The sequence below is a fragment of the Etheostoma spectabile genome, chromosome 9, assembly GCF_008692095.1.
Source record: "Etheostoma spectabile isolate EspeVRDwgs_2016 chromosome 9, UIUC_Espe_1.0, whole genome shotgun sequence".
NCBI classification, from domain to species: domain Eukaryota; kingdom Metazoa; phylum Chordata; class Actinopteri; order Perciformes; family Percidae; genus Etheostoma; species Etheostoma spectabile.
The window spans coordinates 37,245,814-37,271,905 of record NC_045741.1 but is presented as its reverse complement, the minus strand read 5'-3'; the positions used below and the strand labels follow the sequence as shown (position 1 = coordinate 37,271,905).

General features: G+C 40.6%; 1 protein-coding gene across 1 annotated transcript in view; it reads left to right on the top strand.

Moving 5' to 3' along the window:
* Positions 1 to 26,092, top strand: part of hcn2b (hyperpolarization activated cyclic nucleotide-gated potassium channel 2b) — a 44,616-nt gene that overhangs the window by 5,321 nt on the left and 13,203 nt on the right. Inside the window, exons 3-4 of the mRNA XM_032525502.1 lie at positions 2,575 to 2,736; positions 13,710 to 13,928. Coding sequence (XP_032381393.1) covers positions 2,575 to 2,736; positions 13,710 to 13,928 — 381 coding nt within the window. The remainder of the gene's footprint in view (positions 1 to 2,574; positions 2,737 to 13,709; positions 13,929 to 26,092) is intronic.

The window sequence follows — 26,092 nt, the reverse complement described above, 5'->3', positions numbered from 1 at the left end:
TCTCTCTAAACGTCGTCATCTGAATTGTCCAGATCGACCTGTGTTTGACAATGTGCAGCAGACGGGAGTAAAAAGTACTTTATCTAGGGTTTTCAGGTTGTGAGTGTGTGTTGTAGTCACAGTAATGTGCATTGACCCAGATTGTGGTGTGACAGTGATACATTGCCTGGTACTGTTGGGGTGTCGGGGGAGAACCATAGCCATGGAGCCTCATTAATCATGATGGTAATGCTTCCTAATCACGGGGCAGGGCCTCACAGTGTGTTTCCCTTACTCCTTCTCCAAATTAGCAAAGGCTATTAGGCATTATTGGAGATACTCAAAAAAGTAGAGAAAGTAGCGTCTTTGGCATATAAGTTAGCTAATTTACAAGGGGAAGCTTAAAATATGCAGAAAGGTGAAGAATAAAGAGGATCTACACATGGTTGCTGTATATTTGAATAGCATGTAAGATATGTGGAGAATAAGGAGATGTTTAGTGTGCAGACAGCTACACGAAGCTAAAGTGTTATGAGCATTTAAAGTGGATATTAATATGCGTGTTGGTCTTTTTGGATGGAGAAATACGTGAGACCGGTTGGCTTTCTTGTGTTGGCACTGAAACTAACGAGACGAGAGGTTTTGATATTCAAGTGAGCTAAGGGTTTAGGGCAGCAAGGTCTCTGAGGGGATGGCATGAGTCACCGAATCTCTCGACCTGGCAGCTCCCAAACTGTAAACTCACAACGGTGGATGCTTGTTCACATCTCAGGAGACACACACACACACGCACACACACGCACATGGGGCAGATGATGCTACATATACATATATATATATATATACATATATATATATATTCTCTGTCCCTAGTGGGGAATATGCTTTCCCTTTAGCAAAGCCTCCATTTGGCCTAGCTAAGCATGTAATTCACAGCAGTGTCCACACAATAATGTAAACCTACCCTCATGCGCAGACACACACATAGAGATAAGTGAGCCTGGCCAGAAGCCAGCGACAGCCACACTGAGTAGTGTTTACAAGGCTGTGACCAGAACACCACCTCCATTCAAATGAGCCTTTCGTACCTGAGGGGAGAAAATCTAAGAAACAGTAGATGGAAAGGGCCGGCCCGGGCTGCTGATCAAAGCCTCATCAGCGTCTGATAAGGTTTCATCATGAAAGAGTGCAGAACACAGGCGCTTGTTCATTTTCCCCCACCTGGTCATAAGTAGACCCTCCAGCCTGACACTTGTATTCTACTAAGACTGATGAGGAATCACATACAGCATGTCGGGTTTGTTTGGTTATTGATTAGTGACATCATCATACCATGTTTAAAATTGTATCTCCTATTATAACAACTCTTTAAAGTATAATTACATAATTGGGAAACCCGACTAGTTTTTCAAAACTGCTGAAAACTTTGCTTTTTAACATTTAGGTCCCTGCAGCTCTCCCCCCGCAGCATTGTTTTACTTATCAATACTTTTATATTAACAATAGGTCAAATTAGGAATGGACGTGATAGCCAAAATCTTCTACCCCAATATAAGTCATTTCATATCGTGATAACGATATATATCACAATTTAGTATGTTTTCTGATAAATCGATAAGTATATATGTATAAATAGTCTATACTGTATGAAATAACCACGTGGTTTAAGCCTTTTGTTGTATCGCTGTGTAAATTAACTATTGAAAAGTACTGTGTATTTTCTCATTTTATTGAGAACTTTAACGCATATTAATGAACATAACGTGCACTGATCAGACCGTAAAGCTGAACCCAAATGTGATCGAAGCGATATGGAAAAATACATACCGTTTTGATGATATATATCTTCTCATTGCCTAGCCTGAGGTCCAGTGACTATCTAGATTGTGAAAGGGGTGACTTATTGTTTCCAACTCACAATGATTTATCCCCTGACTTAGCAGTTCCCTTTAGCATCTTTCAGCTCACTGTTGGTTTTCTTTTGGTTCTCTCTTTTTCAGACACAGCAGGCCGACGTTTTGAGGAAATAAATGTCTAAAACTCACTGTATGCTTCCTGCCCAGCACTAAATGGCATACTGTTGAAGTTAGCAATTAGCAAGCAGCAAAAACAAAGCTAAAAGGAAGAAGATGACTATTGGACTGAGATCAGCCACGTGACCTAAAAAACTCCAAACGATTAATAATGTTGCTTTGTAACTGTTGGATGTATAAATAGGCAGCTGTGTGCTAACATGTTGTCCATGTCCACGTTATGAGATGATAATATGTCAGTGTTGTGTTTACATACTGTATGTTCTTCCGTCCCAAGTGGCCAAAATAAAATTTACAAATTACTGTTTAAAGATCAGAATGTTGGCCAAACAATCTCCTTTAGATAACAGTAAGTAATACATATGTTATGCATAGTATCAACTGTTTTCAATTCTCCCCTCAATAGAAAAATATGCTGGATGTGTACTGTTTGTGATTTAACCATTTTTACCTCCATCTGTATAAACATAAAGATTATTATGCCCTCACACGTCTATCTCTGCCTTTTCTTCCACTCCGGTTTGATAACCCTCTCACGACCCTTCTCTTCTCCTCCTGACAGATCTTCCACATGACCTATGACCTGGCCAGTGCTGTGATGCGAATATTCAACCTGATTGGTATGATGCTGCTGCTGTGTCACTGGGATGGCTGTCTCCAGTTCCTTGTTCCCATGCTGCAGGACTTTCCGTCTGACTGCTGGGTCTCTCTCAACAAGATGGTGGTAAGCAAAATGCTGTGGTGTGCGCACTGTAAATCTTTGTGTATACATGTATACCATTTTTAAGTCACAAAATCACACGGATGTCAGCATGCAAAGGCGTTTGGAAGAACAATCACTACAAAACCAAAGCATAAACAAATATCTCCATGGAGCACAAAGGTGTGTTTTTTGCGGCCAGCTTGGGAAATCAAATTTATTTAAGGTTGAGTCAGCACACACACACACACATACACACACACATACATACACACACACACACACACACACACACACACACACACACACACACACACACACACACACACACACACACACACTTAAACCCTCTCTAGTTAAACCCAGGAGACATGACAGTACAGAAAGCAAGAGTGAGGGATGAAATAAAGTCTGTTTTTACTCAGTTCATACAGCATGCCATGTGGTTTGTTCTTTAGCCATTCTCTTCTTTCTCTCTATCCTATTTATGTCTCCTATCAGATCTCCTATCAGATGTCCTTTCCTCTTCTAGCTGGCAGGTAGCTTCTGGCCAACTGCTGATAGACAGGCCATTAGGAGAGGTTTTCTGCAAAACTAATGCTGGCATGGAAGAAAAACCCTCAGGAGAGCAAGACTCAAGCTGCATGAAAAGCAATGATCTAACCAGATCTATAAAGCATATTCATTATTAAAATCATGATTGCTTTGAACGTTAAACCCTTAACTAACCAGTATTTGGCCAAATGGGAGCAATGCTAACTTGCTCAGTCAACCCCGATGTTCCTATTAAATCCCCTCTCAAGAAGCTTTAGAACTAGACACATCCACAATTAATCAATAAAGCTAACAAGTACCACAAGCTGCAGCTTCCAAATGACCATGCAGTTGAATCAAAACTTCTATAAAACAAATACTGAACTTTACATCTTTAATGAAGGTATGGCTTCTTGCGGGACTGTTCCATTTTCCCTGGTGAGTCTAATAAACTGGCAACTGAGGGTATATACTGTCTACTTGTTCCAACACTGTTGAAGGAAAGGTATTGTTCAGAACAACATCAGAAAACATGTTTCCTGTTTGGGTATTTATCATTTGAGCTTAATCTCTTCCATCCTGTCTGACTCGTCATTCTGTGTTAGAGACAACTGGCTGGGTGACTGGCTGAGCCAGTGGCACGGACAAGAATGTGGAGTCAACTGATTAGTTTAGGCTGAGGACAAATATTCGGCATGAGTGGGAACTACACAGTTTCCTGATTGGTATCAACATCATCGGCCCCATTAACTAGCCCAGCACACGAAAAGAGCCATACGATGTTACTGGTTGACCTTTTTGCTGTAGTGTGAGAAGCTGCCAATAGGCTTAACTGGTTTGCAAGTTAGTTTAAACAATTTCTTGGAGGGAACGTCACATAATTGTTCTCTGAAGTTTAGTAGACTGGAGGATTCCTTCCTTGTGCATTTGTCATGTGCGGGCTGCTTTCTGAGCTGTCTGACGCCTCTGTCGCTAACAAATGCTTCATATGCTAAAGCAAACACACAAAACACTGAGCACTATGGCACGCACACATACACATACACACACACACACACACTGAAAGAATAAAGGGTAACACTTTACTTGAAGGTATCTACATAATGTGTTGGCCCTGGGACGCGTTACCAGTCGCAGTGTATTGTTTGTAATTGTTTGTCACTTGTTTATAATTTTTTTAATGTAAAAAAAAAGAAGAAATTAAATGAAAAATGTGATCACAAATAAAGTTATCTACATAAGAGTGACATGACAGTGTCATGAACACATCACTGTCATGACCCATGAACCCTAACCCTAACCCTAACTTGTCATGACAAAACTGAATGACACTTACTAAAAGAAGCGATACGTCTTAAATGCTTATGACTTGGTTAAAATCGTTATGACAAGTTGTAAAGTTTAACCGAATAAAGTGACTAAAGTTTGGATATTACTAGCCTCCACTTGTATCCTGCCCACAGTGTCCAGACCTGCCTGCTCCCTGGGCATCTCAGCTCCCAGTTGCAAACATAGATGTGTTGATAGCCTATTATTAGCATTCAATTCCACATCAAAGCAACCTTTTGCATTGATGTTTTTAAATCTCAGAGAACAGGCAGCTTCTATATTTCACTGCATACATGTGTACGTCAGTCATCACCGAAGGGTATGCATGCAGAGAACATACGTTGTTATTTCTGCTGTCGAGTTTCACTCCTTTCCTCCCTCCCTTCCACCTCGCAGTGCTTGCAATCAGTTTCCTCTTTGATGCCTTAGAGTGTTGTGCTTTGTTTACACCTGTGTGCCATTTTCTGAGCGAGATGCCAGGCAGGCACCCATGTGGGCGCGGCCGCCTGGTGTGCTGTGCTGCTCTCCATCTCAGGATAATCAAGGTCAGAGAGCCTCTTCTTCAGGGTGGCTTTGAATCCGAGACGCAGCGTTAAATGATCCTCATTTATGTGCTTCACTTCAGGCTGATGTGCTGGACATTTACTGGGCTACACCCTACTTTCCTTTTTGCATCATCCATGCACTTAGGCTATGATACAGCCAGATAGAAACAATTGATTTACAATTGATTTATTCAGTTTGGTTAGAGGGTACTGTCATGTCCACTTTCATATCTGCCTTTATATGTATGTATACGTCGGTATGTTTGTTGATACTCAAAATAGCAGCTTTTTTTCAATCCTGGTGACCCAGGTCCTGGTTTGACCCACGTGCCTCAGCCAGATCAGCCCTTGGATCAATGGCATTAGAATAAAGCCTCACTCTTCTCTCCTCTCTTCAGTCTGAGCTATATTTCTGTATTTAATATTCAGGCTGCTGAGAGACATTTTACTGTAGAGGAAGAGTACACCAATTTGTGTGGCTTTACTGTCTATGCATGTGCATTGTATGTACAGCTCACATACACACACACCACACACACACACACACACACACACACACACACACACACACACACACACACACACACACACACACACACACACACACACACACACACAGAGGCACTTCCAGAAACCTTCCTGCTGTGAACGTTAATAGGGATATCCCCACATTCATTCAATTACTGAAGTGATCTCACTGGAAGGCAGGCTTGTCAGCATGAATAAGAATAATGAACAGTTACTTTGTGAGATGTGTCTGTGTGGAGGTGTTGGTGTGTGTGTGTATGTGTGTGTGTGTGTGTGTAAGCGTGTGCATGTGTGTGCTAGTTAGGTGCCTGTTATGATCCAACAACTTCTTTCTTTTGGACCATAAGATGTTACAGATCTCAGTAACTCAACATGAATCTTCAATCTTTCAATACATTCTGTAGAGAAGAACGTTTACGGTTTTTGGAAGTTAATTTGGAACATAGGCAATACAAATGAGAGGCATGTGGAAATTGATTGAATCCATAATTTATAAAGGTCTCAGGATATTTGAAACATGAAGGTTTCAGGAGACATGAAACATGAAAGTCATTTTAAATGTATTTATATTATTTGTAAGTTATAATGCTTTTTAAATACAAGTAAAATAAAGTAAAATTTGGAAATTGTTGACGTCTAGTTTTAATAAATAACCTCTGCAATAGGCCTGAGGTATGTTTTGGCAGTTCCTTGTTTCATGATTCTGCCACAGCTTAGTAATACGAGGGCATTGGCCAACCTTGGCCCCCACCCAAACCGCCACCGCTATGTTGGTGGCAAGAGTTACCTCCTCGATGATGATGTTGCTGTATGGGAGCACTGAATTTCTCATTTACATGGGTTGTTCCTGTACAGGCCATGGGAAATTTGGTTCATCCAATTTGTAGTCTATATCCACAGCGTTCTGCTTCTGGGATTTCTCCGGCGCTGCCGGAAACTCCACCGGATGTCCGTTACCTTCCGCTTTCTTTGAGTTGGAATAAGGGCTGCACAATTAATCGAATTTTAATCACGATCACGATTTTGACTTCCCACGATCAAATTTGCGTGATCGAGCAATTTTTTTTTTTTAAGCGTCATTTCATAGAACGCTCCGAGTTTTTTTGCATAGCCCATCTACCGCTACCACCGTCTGATCATGAGCCAATGAGTTGTTCCTGCACCGTGCAGGTAGTTTCTATATTTAGACAGTTACAGAGAACAGAGTAACGGGAGGAATACTCAACAGATAGCAGTTGGTCATACGTCGGTCTCAAGGTTTACCAGTTTACCAGTAAACGCAACATTTTGTCCCGTCTTTTGTTATTTAGACAACAGCGGTGACCAGATCTAGTCGGTGCGAGTAGCGTCTGTTAGCTCCTCTAGGACGCACCGGTGCTAATGTCCTCGCATCCGCTGCAATGTTGTTTATATGGATATGGTTCAATTTTGCGTTACATGACCCATTTCTTCTGTAAAGCCGTGCCTGTGTTGGATCTTTCTACTCCCTCTCGTCTACTCTCCGCGCATCCCGGCCACACAGCAGCCGCCGGTCCACACTTCTGACATTTGTCTACAGTTCTAATTTTTTAAAATTTTTAACACAGCTGTATATTGTTAAATATGAGGGGGGAAACCTGTATTTGTACCAGTGTTTCGGCGGGTAACTCTGCTATCGCGGCCGCCACGGCGAAGAACACAGAAGAAGTTATTGAATGCAACTAACTTTAGTTGGTGAAGTAACAGCATGAGACGGAGCTCCTGGACCTGGGCGATAGATGTGACCCATGGCCAGAATATCATAGTTCATAAAAATGCAGCACAGTGACGATACAGACATTTCATACACACGACGTGTGTATCCGCTGTTCGACCCGTGCTGGACCCGTTCATAATGAGTCAGCTGTCTCTTCCAACGTCCATCACACTCCCTCTCGCAGTTACAAATTTTATCGTCACATAGGCTATTCTATGTGACGATAAAATTAGTTTTGGTTAAAATCAACAAATAATTGTGAGAATAATCGTGATCAAAATTTTGATCAAAATAATCTTGATCATTATTTTGGCCATAATCCTGCAGCCCTAGTTGGAATTTTAAACTCCGATCCATTTCTGAGGACTGTGGCTAACTGCTCCTCAGATCTCTGCAGGGTAAATCCAGACAGCTAGCTAGACTATCTGTCCAATCGGAGTTTTCTGTTGCACGACTAAAACAAGTTTTTAACGCACACATGTTCAATGAAAACAAAATCCTTCTCAGGGCTATTTTGCGGAGGCACCGTGGCGTTTAGCACTGCCCAAGATGATTGTGATTGGTTAAAGAAATGCCAATAAACCAAAGCACATTTCTCTCCAATCCAGGAATGCTGTGTAGACTAGACAGACTCTCCTCCGCAGCACTGTAGAGGAAGGTCTGGCAAAGCAAGAATGTCCATTTTGCAGCACATTTTTTCTTGAAGACATTCATATTGGATCGCTAGTTCTTCCAAGACAGACCTTGCAAATAATTAACCAGGCAGACCTCAGACCAAGTCCAGTCACTGTGCAAATGGTGCATTATGCGGGACAATTGTAATGCTTGTACCTTTGTGTACACTCAGAATGCCCCGCACTAGCAACAGAAGTAATATTGGGGTCAAGTGGTGGAATTTTGTCTGTGACTGGTTCCAGATGAGGGAAGTACTGTGGGATGTGAAAAGCTGTGGTGATCTCCATCGCAGTCCTGCAAATGTTGAATGCCACAAGGAGAAGGATAAAAGAACAAGTAACTATTAAAAAACTACAGACGCAAGCTGGCATAGTGTTGCGGTTTTCACTTTTTAAATGAAGTAAGGGCTTGAATAGCAGAGTGAATGGAGGTGTGTGATGACAATTTATAAAGCAGCACACACTGTATCATTGAACCCTTGTATATTGTGTTGGCAGAGAGGAACAGTTAAAGGTGCACTAGGAAAGACTTATAAAACAAACTTTATCTTATATTTGCTGTAACTAACCCTATGTTTTTTTTTTAATTACCTGCTTCGGTAACTTGACCAACTTGCTCGTTTGAAGGCCATGATGTCTCTCTGTCATGGGTGAGCCAAACTCAATTCTCTGGCCGGGCAAAGCACAGAAAGGGGTGGTAACCTTGAGATCATAAGGGGAAAGATTCCAACTCAGCCCATCTGAGCTTTCAGAGTATCAAAGGCAGAGCAGGATACCCAGGGCTTGGTTTACACCTATCCCCATTTCTATCCACTGGGGGACCATAGGCAGGCTGGGGGAACTCAATGTTAAAAAACCTCAAAGTGAAATTTTCATGCCATGGGACCTTTAAACAAACATTTTACAACAATTCTGTACTTCAATACAACTGTAAGGTACCTTTGAGTATTTTCATTCACCTACTTGCCTATTGTACGTTTTACTTGTCTATTTATATAGCTGTAGTTGCATATTCCTATTAATTATACAAAATATTATGAATAATCTATGATTGAATAAAGTGGATAAATAGGAGACTTTATTCATCCAGTGGTGCAATTCACAAGCTACCTGCCAAGTCAAACTTCCACTGTTATTTTGGTGAAAGTAACTCAAAAGTAATGCAAAAGTAGTGTAACACATTACAATTCAGAGACAGTAATATTGTAATATAACTAATTACTCTCAACTGACAGTAACTAGTAATCTATAATGTATTACATTACTTGACAAACACTGCTGCTCATGCACACACATTAAACCTGTTTGAGTCGTGATTCACTCAGCTCTTTAACCCAAGTCTCTAAATTGAATTACGAATCTCGAGTCTCTAGTATCATTAACCCGGATCAGTTGAGTCCTACTACAATTCAATCTAAAATGATAACAGCGCCACACACAAACCTCTTGCAACATTAGCTACTACTATTCCTAGTCATTTTAGCTGCAAAAAGCTTCATAACTTACAATTTCATAGGCAACAACAACTCCACAAGTCAACTCAAACAACTGAGTGAGCAGAGATACAGTCTGACCAGCAGACTCAGAACCAGAAGACCTTTGCAGACCATGGAATTTGCTCGAGAACTTACAAGCCCTCGATGACGGGCAAGTTGTCGATGCTTGCGCGAGTCAATTAATCTAGCGAATCAGCCGGCTAGTTTGTCATGAGTGGATCTGATTCAGATGAGCGAGTGAAGTCTCTCCTTGAGTTCAGGGTAAAGCATATCAACAACAAAAGCCCTTTCTTCACTTCTGAGATAACATACAATGTTCTGCACATAGCCTAGCTAGGCCTACTGTATGTTTGGTGTATACATGTAATGCAATCAGGTTGAGCACACGGTTGATTTAAAACAAATATTAAGTTTTCTCATTCCTAGCAATACTGACTCAAGTGACTCAAGTGACTCGCACAACCTGGTTCAGTTTAGTGAGTGACTCAGAATAACCCGAATCCTTAAAAAGAACCGGGTTTGGCAGGCCGCATTCATCCTCCCTTGTGGGGGGAGGGGCTTAGGAGACCGTTTTGGGCTTTAGCAGAAAAGGGGGAAGTTGCTGGTGTTTTTTTTTGCTAAGCCTTGGATCTTCACAATCCTAACTACAGCACATTTAACAATATTTTAATAAAAAACAGTCTTACTGCAGTTTGTGAAATGGACAAAAGAGCTGAAACATAAATCTGGATAGATAAAACTTGCCCCTCTCCTGTTCACCCAAATAAAACAGTCTACCCTCCCTTTAGCTGCTGTAACCTTAGTTAAAAGATGTATAAACAGTGTAATTGCTGAGTCTCACATACAAGAGCCAAAAAAGGTTTGTTTAAGCAACAAGTTCCTCGAGCACTTCATGTTGAACTGCTTTCTCTTGATCAGTCAACGATGAAAAACCAATTATAGCTAATGAACTAAAACCCAATAACAACGGCTTATTGAGCAGCAAAGCTACAATCCACTGAGTCCAATTATTCTCGCAAATCAATTAACACCCTGTCCTGCCACATGATTTACAAACATCAATATCACATCGGATGAAGTCAAAGATACACAGGAGTCAGCTTAGGAAGATTTCCATGAACCAGACTGAGATAGAGACTCAAATTAGCTATCTCAACACAATTAAATGACCGTTTTGCAACGTCCAGCGGATCTCGGCGGATCTCCGGTGACCACTGTTCATTTTACTGTAACACACTACCCGCACAAAAATGACACAGAGCTGGTCATGAAATCGGCCAAGTATCCCTTTAAACACTTTGGTTTAACACCAAAACACCTGCAAAACTGATGAAATTCCTTCCAACCACAGCTGTAGCCTACTACTGCAGTGTACACAAATTAACTTTCACTTTCGTTAGCATTGCGAGATATTGTGTTTGTACTTCATTCATGTGGTGTCGTAATAATCTGAAAAATTTCTTCCGGACTAGGACAATTCACACTGCGTTAACACTGTGAGATGGGGTATGCCGTGGCAGAGGTCTGTGCTCCCCTTTTAGCTTTTATTGTGATCACTTTTGCATATTTCTTTTTAATTTTGGTGCAATACCTCACTCTATAGAAGAGAAAAAAAACGTTATAACTGGAACATGCTGCTGCAGTTAACTCAGCTCCGTCCTTCAGAAAACGTTAACAAAAAAATCTTCAACCAAGATCTTTTAGTAGGCTGCCGATTATATTCAGAGAAAGAAACCGTTCCAGTTCAAGTTATGAATTCAAACTTGGGATTTTGCAACTCCATTTGCAAACACAGCCACCATGAAGCCCTGAAATTTTGCTCAATATTCCATTATTTCCACATTAACACTCAATCCAATTTAGGTTATTGCACGAGAACTCCAATCCAGAGAAATGTGTTTGTCTGTCAGCATGTATTCCCTGATGGACATGCCATCATGCACGTACACTCACTATTCTATTCTCCATCATGCATCATAGATGTCCCACACTCCCTTTGTGTTCATTCCTAAATGTATAATGTACAATTAGCTATCACCCACGCTGCTCAGTGAAGACCAATGGCCAATAAAATGAACACCAGCTAATTTTATTTGTTACCTCTTTGCAGAATTAGTTTGTTGTGTTACTATGAAGGCTGTAATTTCCAATAGTAAGATACAGTTGTAGCTACACTGTCAGTTTTTATTAGCTATTATCTCAAACACATACTGACCAGTTACAGCTGGTTTAAGAAGTGCTGTCTCTGTCTCTAAGGGTTTTCCTGCTCATAAAATCACATGTAAAGGAATAAGCGCGTATATTTGTTTTGATTCTGTTCGTCGAAAATTACAGTAAATGAGAATGTTGATGGATCTTCTTCTCTATGTGAAGAAGTGCATTTGTCACTTTTCCTTTAAAGCTTATGTATAACTAGACATGTTAAATCCATTTCACCTTCACTACAGTATATGTACACATTCCTATGGTATGGTATGCCATTTGTTTCAGTAACTAAGGTTGGAGCATCAATTCTGCCTAATGGAGGTTTAGGATTGTATATTTGTATGGATATCTGAGCAGAAACAGGAGAAACTATGCTGCAATATTGGCCTTGACACTGACAATTGACATTGTAATACACCTTTGACCCATAGATACTGTTACACCCTGTACCTGTACCAAGATGATTAAAAATTCCCTTTCCGGACTTACAGTAATATAACCTAATAAATGCCACAACAGCACGTGAGAGAAGCAGTGTGTGTGTGTGTGTGTGTGTGTGTGTGTGTGTGTGTGTGTGTGTGTGTGTGTGTGTGTGTGTGTGTGTGTGTGTGTGTGTGTGTAAGAGAGTGAAACAGACAGATGCAGCCATGTTTAAGAAGGTGTCTGTGCCTAAATACTGGGTTAGGGCAGTTTCTTCTCCTGCTGGTTATCCTCCCCAGCAATGTGGCGAGCATGATGGTTGACTGGAGGGATACAGCTCCCAGTCTGTTCACCACCCGGGAGCAGGGATGAGGCTCAGACTGAGGCTGGAGTGTTTTAAATGTTTGTTTTTGACTGTAATGTAGCTTATTATAATGGGCTTAGCCATGACAGTGAGACAAAGACTGCAGTTACAAGGCTACTTACATAACAACAAAGCTGGAAATATTCTGATGGTGCTCATAATCTTAAAAGCTTCAAACTGTTGTGGGTTGTTTCTCTCTCTATTATCTACGATTACAAAGGTCCATTTTTATCTCCTCATGCACATATAAACCACCGATCCAGCTAACTTTAAGCCATGCTCGGGGCTCACAGTCAGCCACCAGGGACGGATTTCTGGTTACCATGCCGCCTGATGCTAGTGCCTTTAAAATCAAATTTTCTTTTTTGCTGTTCCTCCAATCACTTTTCCAAAACACACAATTTTTTTTTCATCTGACAGCAGCCTCTTGCCAGTACGTCCTCTTTCACCTCCTCCAAAACCAACTATATTTGAATTTCAAATAATATGCAAATGTCCCTCGAAAAAATCCGATATGAATCCAAAGCAGTCAATCAGTGAGGAAACACAGCACTTGTGTCAGAGAGGGACAGAAGAAGAGACATACAGTGGTCAAAACCAGTGTGTGTGTGTGAGGTTTGAGGGGGGGATGTGCGGCTCAGCCATGACAGTGGAAGGCTTTCTAATGAATCGTGAGAATTAGAGTTGACATAGGGTGTGAGCACCAATCAAATGCAGACTTAAGCTGGCAGATGCAAAAGCTCCTGATTAACACTCCCTTTTTTCCCTCTTCTCCTTTTGCTTTGGCCAAGATTAGGCAATGCTCAGTAATGATGATGATTATAATAATAAAGACATCCACCAAACCTATCACAATCACCCGACACAGAGCCGTACACTTCACCAGGAATGCCTTACTCTTTAGCCCTCTTATTCTTAAATTTACTCTCTCTAACTCTCTCTGTCACACTCTTAACTTAAACATTTTTCACTGCAGTGTGCCTTATAGTTTACCTTTGGCCTGGAAGACAGGCTCAGGTAGTCAAAATCCATCTAACCTGAAAGTAACAAAATAAGGTGTTATTTTAGGAAAACGAAATTACCCTAAAAACTTCCTTAAATTTTATTTTGTTTTCCCAACTTGTTTGTTCTCTCATGTCTTTGCCCTCCTTCCATCTCTCCCTACAGAACGACACATGGACCGAGCTGTACTCCTTCGCCCTCTTCAAGGCCATGAGCCACATGCTGTGCATTGGATATGGTAGACAAGCCCCAGAGAGCATGTCGGACATCTGGCTGACCATGCTCAGTATGATCGTCGGAGCCACCTGTTACGCCATGTTCATCGGCCACGCAACCGCACTCATCCAGTCTCTAGACTCGTCCAGACGGCAATACCAAGAAAAGGTAAGGCTCTGGCTAGTTCTTTGGTGTCTGGATTCATTTCACTGGAGGCGATACTACTGGATTTCCTTACAGCTGGTTTTGATAGTTTGAGGCAGATTAATGACAAACAACAACAAAAAACACATTTTCTCACTTGCCCTAAATAGTATGTAGACATGCAGATAGTTCTGGTTTTATCCGGGTTTTGAGATAGCCGTCTCTGAGGTATTAGCAGTATATGGTAGGGAATGGAACTGGTTTGTGTTCAAAGCATTCCATTTTTACAGAATAGTTTGGGAATTACGTTATTTGGGTTGTTGCCCGGAGTAAGATTAGAAGATTGAGTTCTCTCCGAGTGTGTTTACCAATCTATTTTTTAGATAAATTCAGCAGCACCACCTGGTTTTAGAAACAACGTCCTGCATACTCGGAGTAATCAAGCCATCAGACTGTGCTGTAAACAGTTTTTAGTCGTTAGAACTACCTTCTATCGGAGAAATAACCCCTATGAAAACATTGGGTTCTGTGCACTATCAGAGTAACTGGGACATTTTGTCTAGAAAGAGATGTTGCTGTTATTTTAAAATGGTTTCCCAAAGCCCCATTATTTTGTCATTTGGGTGAACCATCCCTTTAAACTCAAACATATGTGAGTAAATAATACAGCTTTATAACTTTTGTAGACGCCCTAAGGGCCCCTAAAAGGTGATTAAAGCTACAGTGCTTGTCCTTCACAAAAATGTAAATATACTTATCACAGTTGATATTTGGTTTGCTCATTTGATTTTAACCCACTTTGATAGGAGCAGCATGTGTTCTATCCGTTTGATAAACACTGCTTCAGACGGCTGATCAAAGCCTTCTCGAGGCCGGGGAGGGGAGCAGGTTCCTGCTTTATAAGGCCATGGTGTCAGCGGTGCTCTGCAGCTTGTTAGCTTCCTTAGATCCTGTGTGATGTGGACATGTCTTATGCTATCTATCACTCGTACACATGCATGCAGACACGCGCACACATATCAGAGTGATTGGTCGAGCTTTGTTGTTTAGTTGAAGCCTCTGGCCAATTTTAAGAACAAAGGGTGCTCAGGTTTGCGTCTCTCTTATTTTCTCTTATGTGCTGTTTGGTCCTTAACATGCGGTTTATTCTGTTTGGCTTGGTTGTCTGCGGAGATGGGAAGTAACAAAGTACAAATACTTTTTTTTCAGATATTTTTCAGATATTTTCTCTTTACTGTATTTTGTGGCGACTTTTTACTTTTACTCCTTACATTTTAAAAAAATTGACTCGTTACTTTTTGCACAAAAGATTGTCTGCTAAGAATGATTGTGAGTGCACGTCGGAGAATAGCGCGGAAAGACAACAGGATGTCAAGAGGATAATCAGTTGAGATCATGTGTGTGCGTCTTTGAGAACTGTAAGTCATATAACTTATGGTGTCAGTTTATTTAAGCCTGTTGTTCTATAGTTCTTGCAAATTTAAAGTTAGTTAGCTAGTGATTTTGTTGTTTGTGTTCTTCACTTGTTAGCTAGGTTGCACCTGACTGTTGATTCAAAATGGCGATTGTTGAACGCCCTTGCTCAAGTTTGTATTTTAGGTCCATTGTTTACATGCTGAAGTAGTTACTCTGCATTTACATAATGTAATTAATAGTGGGTTTATTGTTGTTTTTTGGTAGCCTATATATATTCCTATGCATTGTGTAGTGTAGTCTTTACAATGTTATTTATTTCTTTGCAGAACCACACACAAACACAGCCATAGCAGAGCTTCCCATAACCATGTTTGCAGGCTGTTGCTTGATTGTAATAAAGCATCAACAGAGAGACGTTGTCTCCGTCCGTGTTTTAACAGACACACCCGGGGCCAAGTTGAAAACCAGAATCAGCTTTAAACAAAGTCCTAATCTAGTCATCACTAACAAGTTTACAATTATTTCACTGGAGTTACCGTTATAATGTGCTGCGTAACTCTAAAAGCATGGGGAACTTCTTAATTAATGTCTGTTTAGTAATTCATATTTTATCCTTTATTTTCTTTCCAAAAGCCATATAGATTCCTTTAAATGTTAAAATGAAGATTAAAAAAGAATCTGAATTCTCACAGAATCACAACTGAATTCTTATCTCGCTGCTCAGTCAGAGTCTTATTGACCTGGAGTCCCAGTATCTGTCACAATAATCATACATGTTATGTTTTATTTAAAGGTCCCATGGCATGAAAATGTCACTTTATGAGGTTTTGTAACTTTTATAAGCGTTCCCCCAGCCTGCCTATGGTCCCCCAGTGGCTAGGAATTGTGATAGGTGTAAACCGAGCCCTGGGTATCCTGCTCTGCCTTTGAGAAAATGAAAGCTCAGATGGGTTGATCTGGAATCTTGCCCCTTATGAGGTCTCAAGGGGCAAGGTTACCTCCCCTTTCTCTGCTTTGCTCGCCCAGAGAATTTGTTTCAAACGAAGTGGCAGTTGGTCAAGCCCCCCCCCCCCTCCTCAAAAGCTACGGACTCAGAAATGGCACATACTAAGGAGAGCTCATTGTGGGACTGGCTCTAGAGGCCGTGATTCTGCACTAAGGCTGAATTTTGGGAAACAGACTTCAGATATGGCATCCAAAGAGCACCATGTCATGGGACCTTTAACCATTCCTGCTTAATAATGTTATCAAGTCTTCTCCAAGTTTGGTACGTAACTTATTTGTATGGACGTGAAAAAGGTTTAAGATACAATTCTACCGTAATTGGTTTCTAAATGGGCTATTTGACATTAATGTCTTAAGGACGTCCTCCTTATGGCGTGCTCAGAGAAATAGTGAGACAAATGAGCAGCTGAGTCTTTGCTGGAGTCTCTGTTTTGTGTCAGTTATGTGTCACTGTACAGTGGTGTGACATCTGCAGAAGTCACTTCCTGCCGTCAGTCCCATTCTCCTCTTATTCCATGATGCACAACAGTGAACTAATGAACTGAGTGGCAACACCCGGCTAGGCTAGACTAGGACAACTCATTCAGCATGCTGTCCCTCTCCAGTCCCCCATGACTTTGTTTGTTCATCATTAACCAATGAATTGAACCATGCTGCACTGCAGTCTGCTAGAAGTACTGTTCTGCCTTCAGATAACAGACTGGAGACAGAGCTATGGGTTCAAACTAGCCTCTCTGACAAAACAGATTCTTTGTCTAAGATAATATAAATGCTCACTACAGCATGAACTTGTATTGACATAAAACAGAGTAAACAGTTAGCGTCATGCTCAGCGTAATATACTGTAATAATAGCCCCAGCACTAAACATCGTCACTCGTCTGCATGCAAAGACGCGACTGACCAAAGAAAGAAGATGACAGTTTACTGTGGGCTCAAGAGTTAAAGAAAAGCATGCTGGTATTTCTTCTTCTTTTAATATCCGAGATGGATTCGGAGGAGATGTGTTTTTATGCTTTGGTGGAAGATGCGTAGGCTTTTGACCGTCCTGATGTCAATAGGGGGCTCATTCCACTATTCAGGATATTTAGCCAGGACAGCAAAGAGTCAGGATTTTGCTGCATGATTCGTTGTCACCTGCTGAGAGGGAGCAGCAAGCAGGTTTACTATTCATATAGTAAACCCAGTTTTCTAACAACATTATGGGAAGGATTTCTAAGGATGTCCACCTTTTGTTAAAGAGGCAGATCCTCTTTTGAAACATAAAAACATCCGTAAATAGCGTTTTAAAAACAGTAATTTTAGCATTGTAAAATACACTTCATTCAAAGTCAACAGAAACAAAATAAAACTATGAAAAGCCGTTTTGGGTTGTCTTTCCACTTTTCTAAACAATCACAACTCTAAAAGAATGAAACACGCGGTTGTGAAGATGTACACATGCTAAAGGCATAGTTTTTTAATGGAGTCTGGTGGGTTTTAGCCAGCATCTTTAGCTATTTCTGATTAAACAAAAAGGTCTTAAAGAAGAATTAAAAAGGCCTGTCTTCATAGGGATTCTTTCCATAATGTTGTCAGACACTTATAATAACAATCTGAGTCTGTCTGTGACAATAACATCACTTTTAGTGGTTGAAATTGACAATGCGTATTTTCCCAATAGGGCTCGATTAAAGCTTCAGTAGGTAACTTTTTTTAAAAATGTATTTTTTACATATTTGTTAAACTGTCACTATGTCCTGACAGCAGAACATGAGACAGATAATCTGTGAAAAATCAAGCTCCTGCTGCTCCTCCCTGTGCTCCTGCTGCCACTTGCAGAAATACACGCTCCCGGTCAGAAAACAGCCAATCAGAGCGAGGAGGACTGTCTTAGCAGTGTCAATCACTCTCGTGTACGCGCTGCTCATACCCTCCCCCGCACAGCGCGTACCGCCGTTCGAGCTCAAGATTGCTAGTGCACTGCAGCTGTGCTAATCGCGGAGAAAAACATTTTCAGGAAAACTGCCAATTTCTCGAGTGACACCTGCTCGGAAAACAAAGACGGGAAAACAAAGAAGACCGATGACGAAAAAGCGAGCTAAAAAGAAAGAATTAAACCGAGCCCGAAAAAAACGAGGGTCAACATCGAAGCGGCTTTTCAAAGGTGGAGGGAGCTACGCCTACTGGAAGGATTCAACACGGATTCTGAGCTAGCGTTAGCCACATTTCTGCTTGACATGTAAGTATCCCTGCTGGATTTGTTTCATTTTTTAAGAACTACACAACTAAGATATCGATGGTTACAGTACACTTTCAGTACACTGGTGATAGCGCAAATCTCAGTTTACTCCGTAGCTTGTGGCACGGCAGAAATGTTGTAGCAGGTGAAGATTAACTTTACCTGCTAACTCCTCCCCCCTCAGTATAAGTAATTTATTTCGATGCCTACATTTAGTAAGCCAAAAGGTGTTTTTGCGATCACAATAATGTAGCTATGGTTAAACTACTTTAATTGTGCGCTGTCCCTGTCAACGTTTGGCAAGGCAGACTTCTACTTTTGATTATTTTAAACATGTTTTCTTCCCCTCAGGGTGTAATTTGTAAATCAAATGTCTGACACAAATTCTTTGTGCTCCTTCAACAGGTCAGACATGGCCCCGGACACAGGCACGTGAAGGAATCGTCTTTCAGTCCAACTCAAAATGTTCAGTATTTCCTTGTGCAGGGGTACTTTGCAAAAAAAAGCTGATTTATTTTACCCATATTCTAATAAAACCTACATATTTTTAGATGTTATTATTCCTTGGCTCATTGAGCTTCCTCAGTCATTCATCATTCCTACTGAAAGTTACGGTTTTAAATTGATCCAAAAGTAAGGTCATTCAGTTAATGTACTGTGTAACGTGTACTTTTGTTCTCACAATGAGCGATTACATGAAAATCATTTTAAACCTTTATTGAAAAAAATTTAAAAATCGTAATGGTTTCTAAATGGGCTATTTGACATTAATGTCTTAAGGACGTCTCCTTATGGCGTGCTCAGAGAAATAGTGAGACAAATGAGCAGCTGAGTCTTTGCTGGAGTCTCTGTTTTGTGTCAGTTATGTGTCACTGTACAGTGGTGTGACATCTGCAGAAGTCACTTCCTGCCGTCAGTCCCATTCTCCTCTATTCCATGATGCACAACAGTGAACTAATGAACTGAGTGGCAACACCCGGCTAGGCTAGACTAGGACAACTCATTCAGCATGCTGTCCCTCTCCAGTCCCCATGACTTTGTTTGTTCATCATTAACCAATGAATTGAACCATGCTGCACTGCAGTCTGCTAGAAGTACTGTTCTGCCTTTAGATAACAGACTGGAGACAGAGCTATGGGTTCAAACTAGGCTCTCTGACAAAACAGATTCTTTGTCTAAGATAATATAAATGCTCACTACAGCATGAACTTGTATTGACATAAAACAGAGTAAACAGTTAGCGTCATGCTCAGCGTAATATACTGTAATAATAGCCCCAGCACTAAACATCGTCACTCGTCTGCATGCAAAGACGCGACTGACCAAAGAAAGAAGATGACAGTTTACTGTGGGCTCAAGAGTTAAAGAAAAGCATGCTGGTATTTCTTCTTCTTTTATATCCGAGATAGATTCGGAGGAGATGTGTTTTTATGCTTTGGTGGAAGATGCGTAGGCGTTTGACCGTCCTGATGTCAATAAGGGGTTCATTCCACTATTCAGGATATTTAGCCAGGACAGCAAAGAGTCAGGATTTTGCTGCATGATTCGTTGTCACCTGCTGAGAGGGAGCAGCAAGCAGGTTTACTATTCATATAGTAAACCCAGTTTCTAACAACATTATGGGAAGGATTTCTAAGGATGTCCACCTTTTTGTTAAAGAGGCAGATCCTCTTTTGAAACATAAAAACATCCGTAAAATAGCGTTTTAAAAACAGTAATTTTAGCATTGTAAAATACACTTCATTCAAAGTCAACAGAAACAAAATAAAACTATGAAAAGCCGTTTTGGGTTGTCTTTCCACTTTTCTAAAACAATCACAACTCTAAAAGAATGAAACACGCGGTTGTGAAGATGTACACATGCTAAAGGCATAATTTTTTTTAATGGAGTCTGGTGGGTTTAGCCAGCAATCTTTAGCTATTTCTGATTAAACAAAAAGGTCTTAAAGAAGAATTAAAAAGGCCTGTCCTCATAGGGATTCTTTCCATAATGTTGTCAGACACTTATAATAACAATCTGAGTCTGTCTGTGACAATAACATCACTTTTAGTGGTTGAAATTGACAATGCGTATTTTCCCAATAGGGCTCGATTAAAGATTGTTTTCAACATCAGTCACTTATACACAAAAACATAGTAACATAGGTTCCAGGTAAAAACAAATGAAATTACCCTTTAAGGTGACTGGTGCCCCCATCCCATGTTTCTTCCCACCTCCGTCCCTCCAGCCCTCCCCTGCTTCATATGTCCATTCGCCCTTGACTGTTGGGCAATACACCCTCTGCCAGCGGACACCACACATGAACGGAGGGCATTAGCCATTATGTAACTGCACTCCTGCTTCTCTCCTCCCATCACTTCTTCCCCTTAAAGAGCATAGAGCAGCGTGTCCGAATCGGGGTGGTAACCCCTGGGGCCTCTGGTGAGGAGCACTGATCCACTGGGCCTTGACACATGAAGCAGACACTTGAGGAACTGCTCACTTCATAACCAGGAAAACCACTAAGGCCTGACATAGAATGAAAATCTAGTTTCAATAACAATCCGTATATCCATATGCCAAAGCGTACAGCAAAGTTTCTGATTGGTGGGTCTTGCTATGACCATGGAAATGTTTACTGAACCTGCCAACGGAGGGTGTAATGCAACCACTGACGACTTTGATTGTTGCACAGTCTTATACCTTTGGCTTTTTACTGTTTACAAAATGTTTTTTTGCACCGAATCAAATGTTTTATAGTCACGATTCGTCTAGTTGCTCGAGGGCTTTTTTGGTCCCCAGGCTTAAAACTCTTTAAATAAGCATTTTCTGAAATGTCAATGGTGCAATTGAATTGGGAAAATCCCTTCTACAGCTTTATTTGTTAGACTGTCCCTGCCTACCTCTGTCCAAGTTTATAACGGGCTTTTTGTTAAGAATTAAAAGCCAAACCAAGAAAATAACCCTGATCCCAGTAAACTGAAACAAAACTGTTTAAAATGACTGACTGTAAAGATTGTATGTACATCTTTTCGATATTCCCCTCCTGTAGCCCCTTTTCCAAAATCCTTGAATGTACACTTTATCTTTCATGTTAGGAAGATAAATTAATGTGTGATAAGGCATCAACCTGGCTTCATGTCGTCAGTGCGCTTCATGAAGAGAGGAAGAGTCTCTAATATTTAAAATATTTCGGTGAATCACAATGAAATCAGGATCCACAACACATAACATTAACGTTCTGTTGTGGTCATGCAATATTTAATGTACACAGGGCCTAAAGTATCAACGGCATGCGGCTGTGAGGAAAAAAATACATAATTTTGTGAACTTGCGGTTTTATATTTCAGTCCATTGATTTCACCTACCAATCATTTGAGAGGAACACAACTCTAACCGACGCAGAGCTTAAAGTACTCGGGCCTAGTGCCAGATTTCTGGGGTACGACTATTTTAGAAAAATAAATAAATTCATTGTTTTTGATGCGCTAGGTTTAACCGATCATCGAACTTCCACCTACCAATGAAACGAGTTCTAGCCAATCAGATGCAAAGTAGGGCGGTTCCTTGCCGAAAAGCGAGAGTGCGGTGTGCGGTCTCCGTGGTAACGCAGCTGAAACAAATGTAGATACATCAGCTTTGCAATAATACAGCTTTAGTTGAGAAAAGAGTTAACAACAAATGGCGCTGGGCATGACTAGAGGACAAGAGGAAACGTGTGGAGACGGGAAGCCGTTTAGCACTTGGTGCCTCAAGTTGAGCACCCGGCTGCAGCGTATGTTCAAAATACTCATTGTACGATAGCAGCGTACGAAAGGCTTGCTAGTCATTAGATGCTAGATGCTAGTCATTAGATGCTAGTCATTAGATGCTAGTCATTAGATGCTAGTCCCAAAGCATCATTCCGTGCACTCTGTCACATGCGCATGTTACCGGCATCCACGGCTACCACTGCGACTGTGCCTGCGCTGACTGACCGTGTTTGTAATAAAAAACAATACGTGTGTGCACGTTCATAGCGGAACACAATTTGTCATTAACAATGGCCACTGTGTAAATAAATCTAAAGCCCAAACTGCCTTGGCAAAGCTGTCTGTTTGGAATCAGCATGGCCGTTATTTAAACATAACGGCCTTGTCCCAGAATTAGACTATATGAAAAGCTAAACAAAGCAAAGTTTTTAATACATGCACATGAAGCAACTAAGGTCAACATAGACAAAATCATGAATGTACTAATTACCTTTTTTGATAATGACCTGGCCAAAGTAACAACACAACATCTAGAAAGTTTTGTTTTCACAATGATTCAATGTAGGATTATAATATCATTGCAATATGAAAATCTACATTGACTCTTAATTTAATATATGGTTTGAAGAAGTAAAAATGTATCCAAAACCTTTCACTTCTTAAAAATTATGACTTTTATTAGTGTGTAATGTTAGAAGGACTTTAACTGTTTTGCCAGTCAAATTAACTTTAATAAGGGGAACTGTGGACGTCCCCTTCAGAATTTTGTGTACAGTAGGACATAAAAATACGGTGTTTTCTTGTATAAATTCTCATTCCTCATCATTCTGATATATATTTTTTAAGTGCCTCCATGCCATCAACACACACATTAGTAGGTAGTGAGTGTGTGCACGCATACTGTGTTTGTCTAAAGTTGTGTTTATTTTCTGTGGTTCTGTCTTTGCTCTGCAGTCACTGAGCTAAAGGATACTGCTGAAGTCAGCTCAGGTTTTTAATGCAGGACAATGCAGGACAAAACACACACACACACACACACACACACACACACACACACACACACACACACACACACACACACACACACACACACACACACACACATATACACAGATATAGGACTTGACCCTGACGGTCAGTGACAGATTCTTAATTGGGAGGACCAGTTCAATTCCTCCCATTCCTCTGTGGCAGCTTGCAGTGACAGACATGTATCATGCTCGCAAGCCACCAACTAGAGGCTTTATGTCCCATGAAAAAACCTCAGTGCTGCTCCTTAGCTAAGTCCACAGGCGGCGAGGAACATATTGGGTTTCAGAAATGTAATGCATGTGCTTGTTTGTTTTATAAACGTACGTCATGAGGCTTTAAGTCCAGTCTTGACTGCATCCTCCGGCCACAGAATTTGATTTAATAAAATAGACAGTATATATAGACAATATAGGAGGCTCTTATCTGTGTTAGACATTTATGTTTTTGCTTGTGCTGAGACTCTGAAACAGTGGAATATGGAAAATATTTGGAAGTTCAGATTCTGAAAACAGAGGGTAAATAATCTAGAAGTGCGTATCTGGCTATAAACATGAGGATGTGTTCATACAGATGGGTTTTTTGTCTTCAAGTGTGTTTTGTTCAGTGTGACTCAGAGCATTAACTGTCATTTCTCGCCTGTTCTCCCTTTGTAACATGACCATGTAGTAACCTAGCAAGCATTATGGATATCCAAAATATACTTCATATATTTCCTTTTTGAGAGAAATTGCTGAATAACATTTCACTTCACTACAACTGTGACTCACTCCAAATTGTGTAGTTAAGAAGTGAGCAGATTTACAAAAAAAGAAAGGAAACGTTTTTAAGTCTCACTCACATCCCACTGGCTTTGAGTGACATAGTCACTAATCTTAGTTTAATGCTGAAAAGAAAAAAAAAGAAGAAAGTCAATAAGACTCAGCTCCTTCAGCAACCACTTTTAAAGAATTGTGGGAGAGAAAGCGAGAGAGCGGGAGGGAGGGAGGGATGTCATTTCAGTTTAATTGAGACTGCCACACGCTGAATCCTGAGGCAGGAAACGCTTAATAGAAGCCTCTCAGTTTATCCCCATGCTTGATTGAATGAGCTGGAGACTCTGAACGTCGGCTGGATCCTTATTCTTACTGACACACAGCAAATCAGGAGGAATTTGTCAGGTTTAAGTGAAAATTACTTTACTTCCTTTTTTTTCCTACTGGTTTAGTTATGAATACGCACACTTTGGGGAATCCCCTCTTGTGTCTTTAAACACTTTTTTTTTTACAAATTGAAAAGAACACTTCCCTTTGTTGTAAGAAAGAAACCGATGCAGTCAACTGTTTTCGCAGATGTAATTTCGTAATGTTGTTCATTAAAGTACGTGATCCACTCGGATTTGCATGTTGTCGTGTAGAAGGTCATGCTGGACTGTGTACAAGTGTGTTCAGTATTGATTTGTATAGAAATCACACTGATACTGGGCAATCATTGAACAAAAGGGCCTAACAGGGAAAGAAAGCGTGTGAGGAGAAATTTGGAACAAAAAGCAGAAAGAGAAGGATTATAGGAGATTTACAGAGAGGATTTATAGTCTAATAGAAATTAAGTGTTCCTGAAAATAAGGACAAATATGACTCTCTTCCATCAACGCTGCAATTCTTACATAAACCCAAGTTTTTTTCTTTCGTAAAATAAAATCCTCCTTAAGGAAAACAAAATGAATGATGTCCTACCATGACAGCCAGTACGTGCTATAAAAAGGACATTGTGATTTGCCGTGCCACTCAAGCCACCACGAACAACCATAAGTCACCTTACAGCGTGACACAATGTAATTTCTTCTTCTTTCTCTTATCCAATGCACGTGTCGATGACTGTTGCAAGCAAGGTCATTGTCAGCACCCCCACTGGTCCTCCATACAAGCTGTGTCCTATACATGCTGTGTCAAAAGTGTGTGGTCAAAACTCACAGGCAGGGAGGTATCGGCACTCTACATGATTCAAGAAGTGGGTGTAGTATGTAAACACAAGATCTCTGTTATATCTGCACTGTTTCCACACCTCAGTTATAACATGAGTAGGTTTCCATTGGCCAGCCAGTGACTTAATGAGATACATATAAAAGGAAAATGAATGAATGAATAAAGTGTAAGGTGTTGAGCCATAACTTGCCTCCAATGATTGTTGACATACAGTCTGTAAAATTGGATTTAAATACTTTTTTTTTTTATCCGTAATGCTCACACCTACATTTAGCATATGATTCACATCCTTACTCATTAAATCATTCACTGACCCCTGCCCTGTGTGGAGGTATCTGCATTTGTTTTTTCCTTCCATTTGTCACCCATGTAATCAATCATTTTGGAGTTCATCCAACTCATAATTGAAAGAATGTTATCAGCATTTTTGTTGATTTTTGTCATATTCAGTTTTTTTTTTTCTTCGAACGTGTTATTCTTCCGTTGAGGTGAAAACAGTGAAAGCTGACAGCCAGGACAGCTCTAACTTCAAAGGTGGAAGGAAAAAGAATTATAACACCGCTGATTAATATAGACGTTGCAAAACCACAGGTGAGCTTCAAGCAGTGGCGGCTCTACTTGACAGGGTGCAATCAATTTTCTTTTTCGCTGGCAGTAAGTGGCACTGTTAACCGTGATTTATGCTTCTGACGGGCACCTTTCAAAAAATGTGTAGCTACAGGTCGTGGTGACGCACCTCACTCGGCTGTGGCTCGGTAGCGTTGCATTTCCCCCCACTAATTTCATGGTTCTCCCCCATAAACCAAATAAAAATCAAGGAGA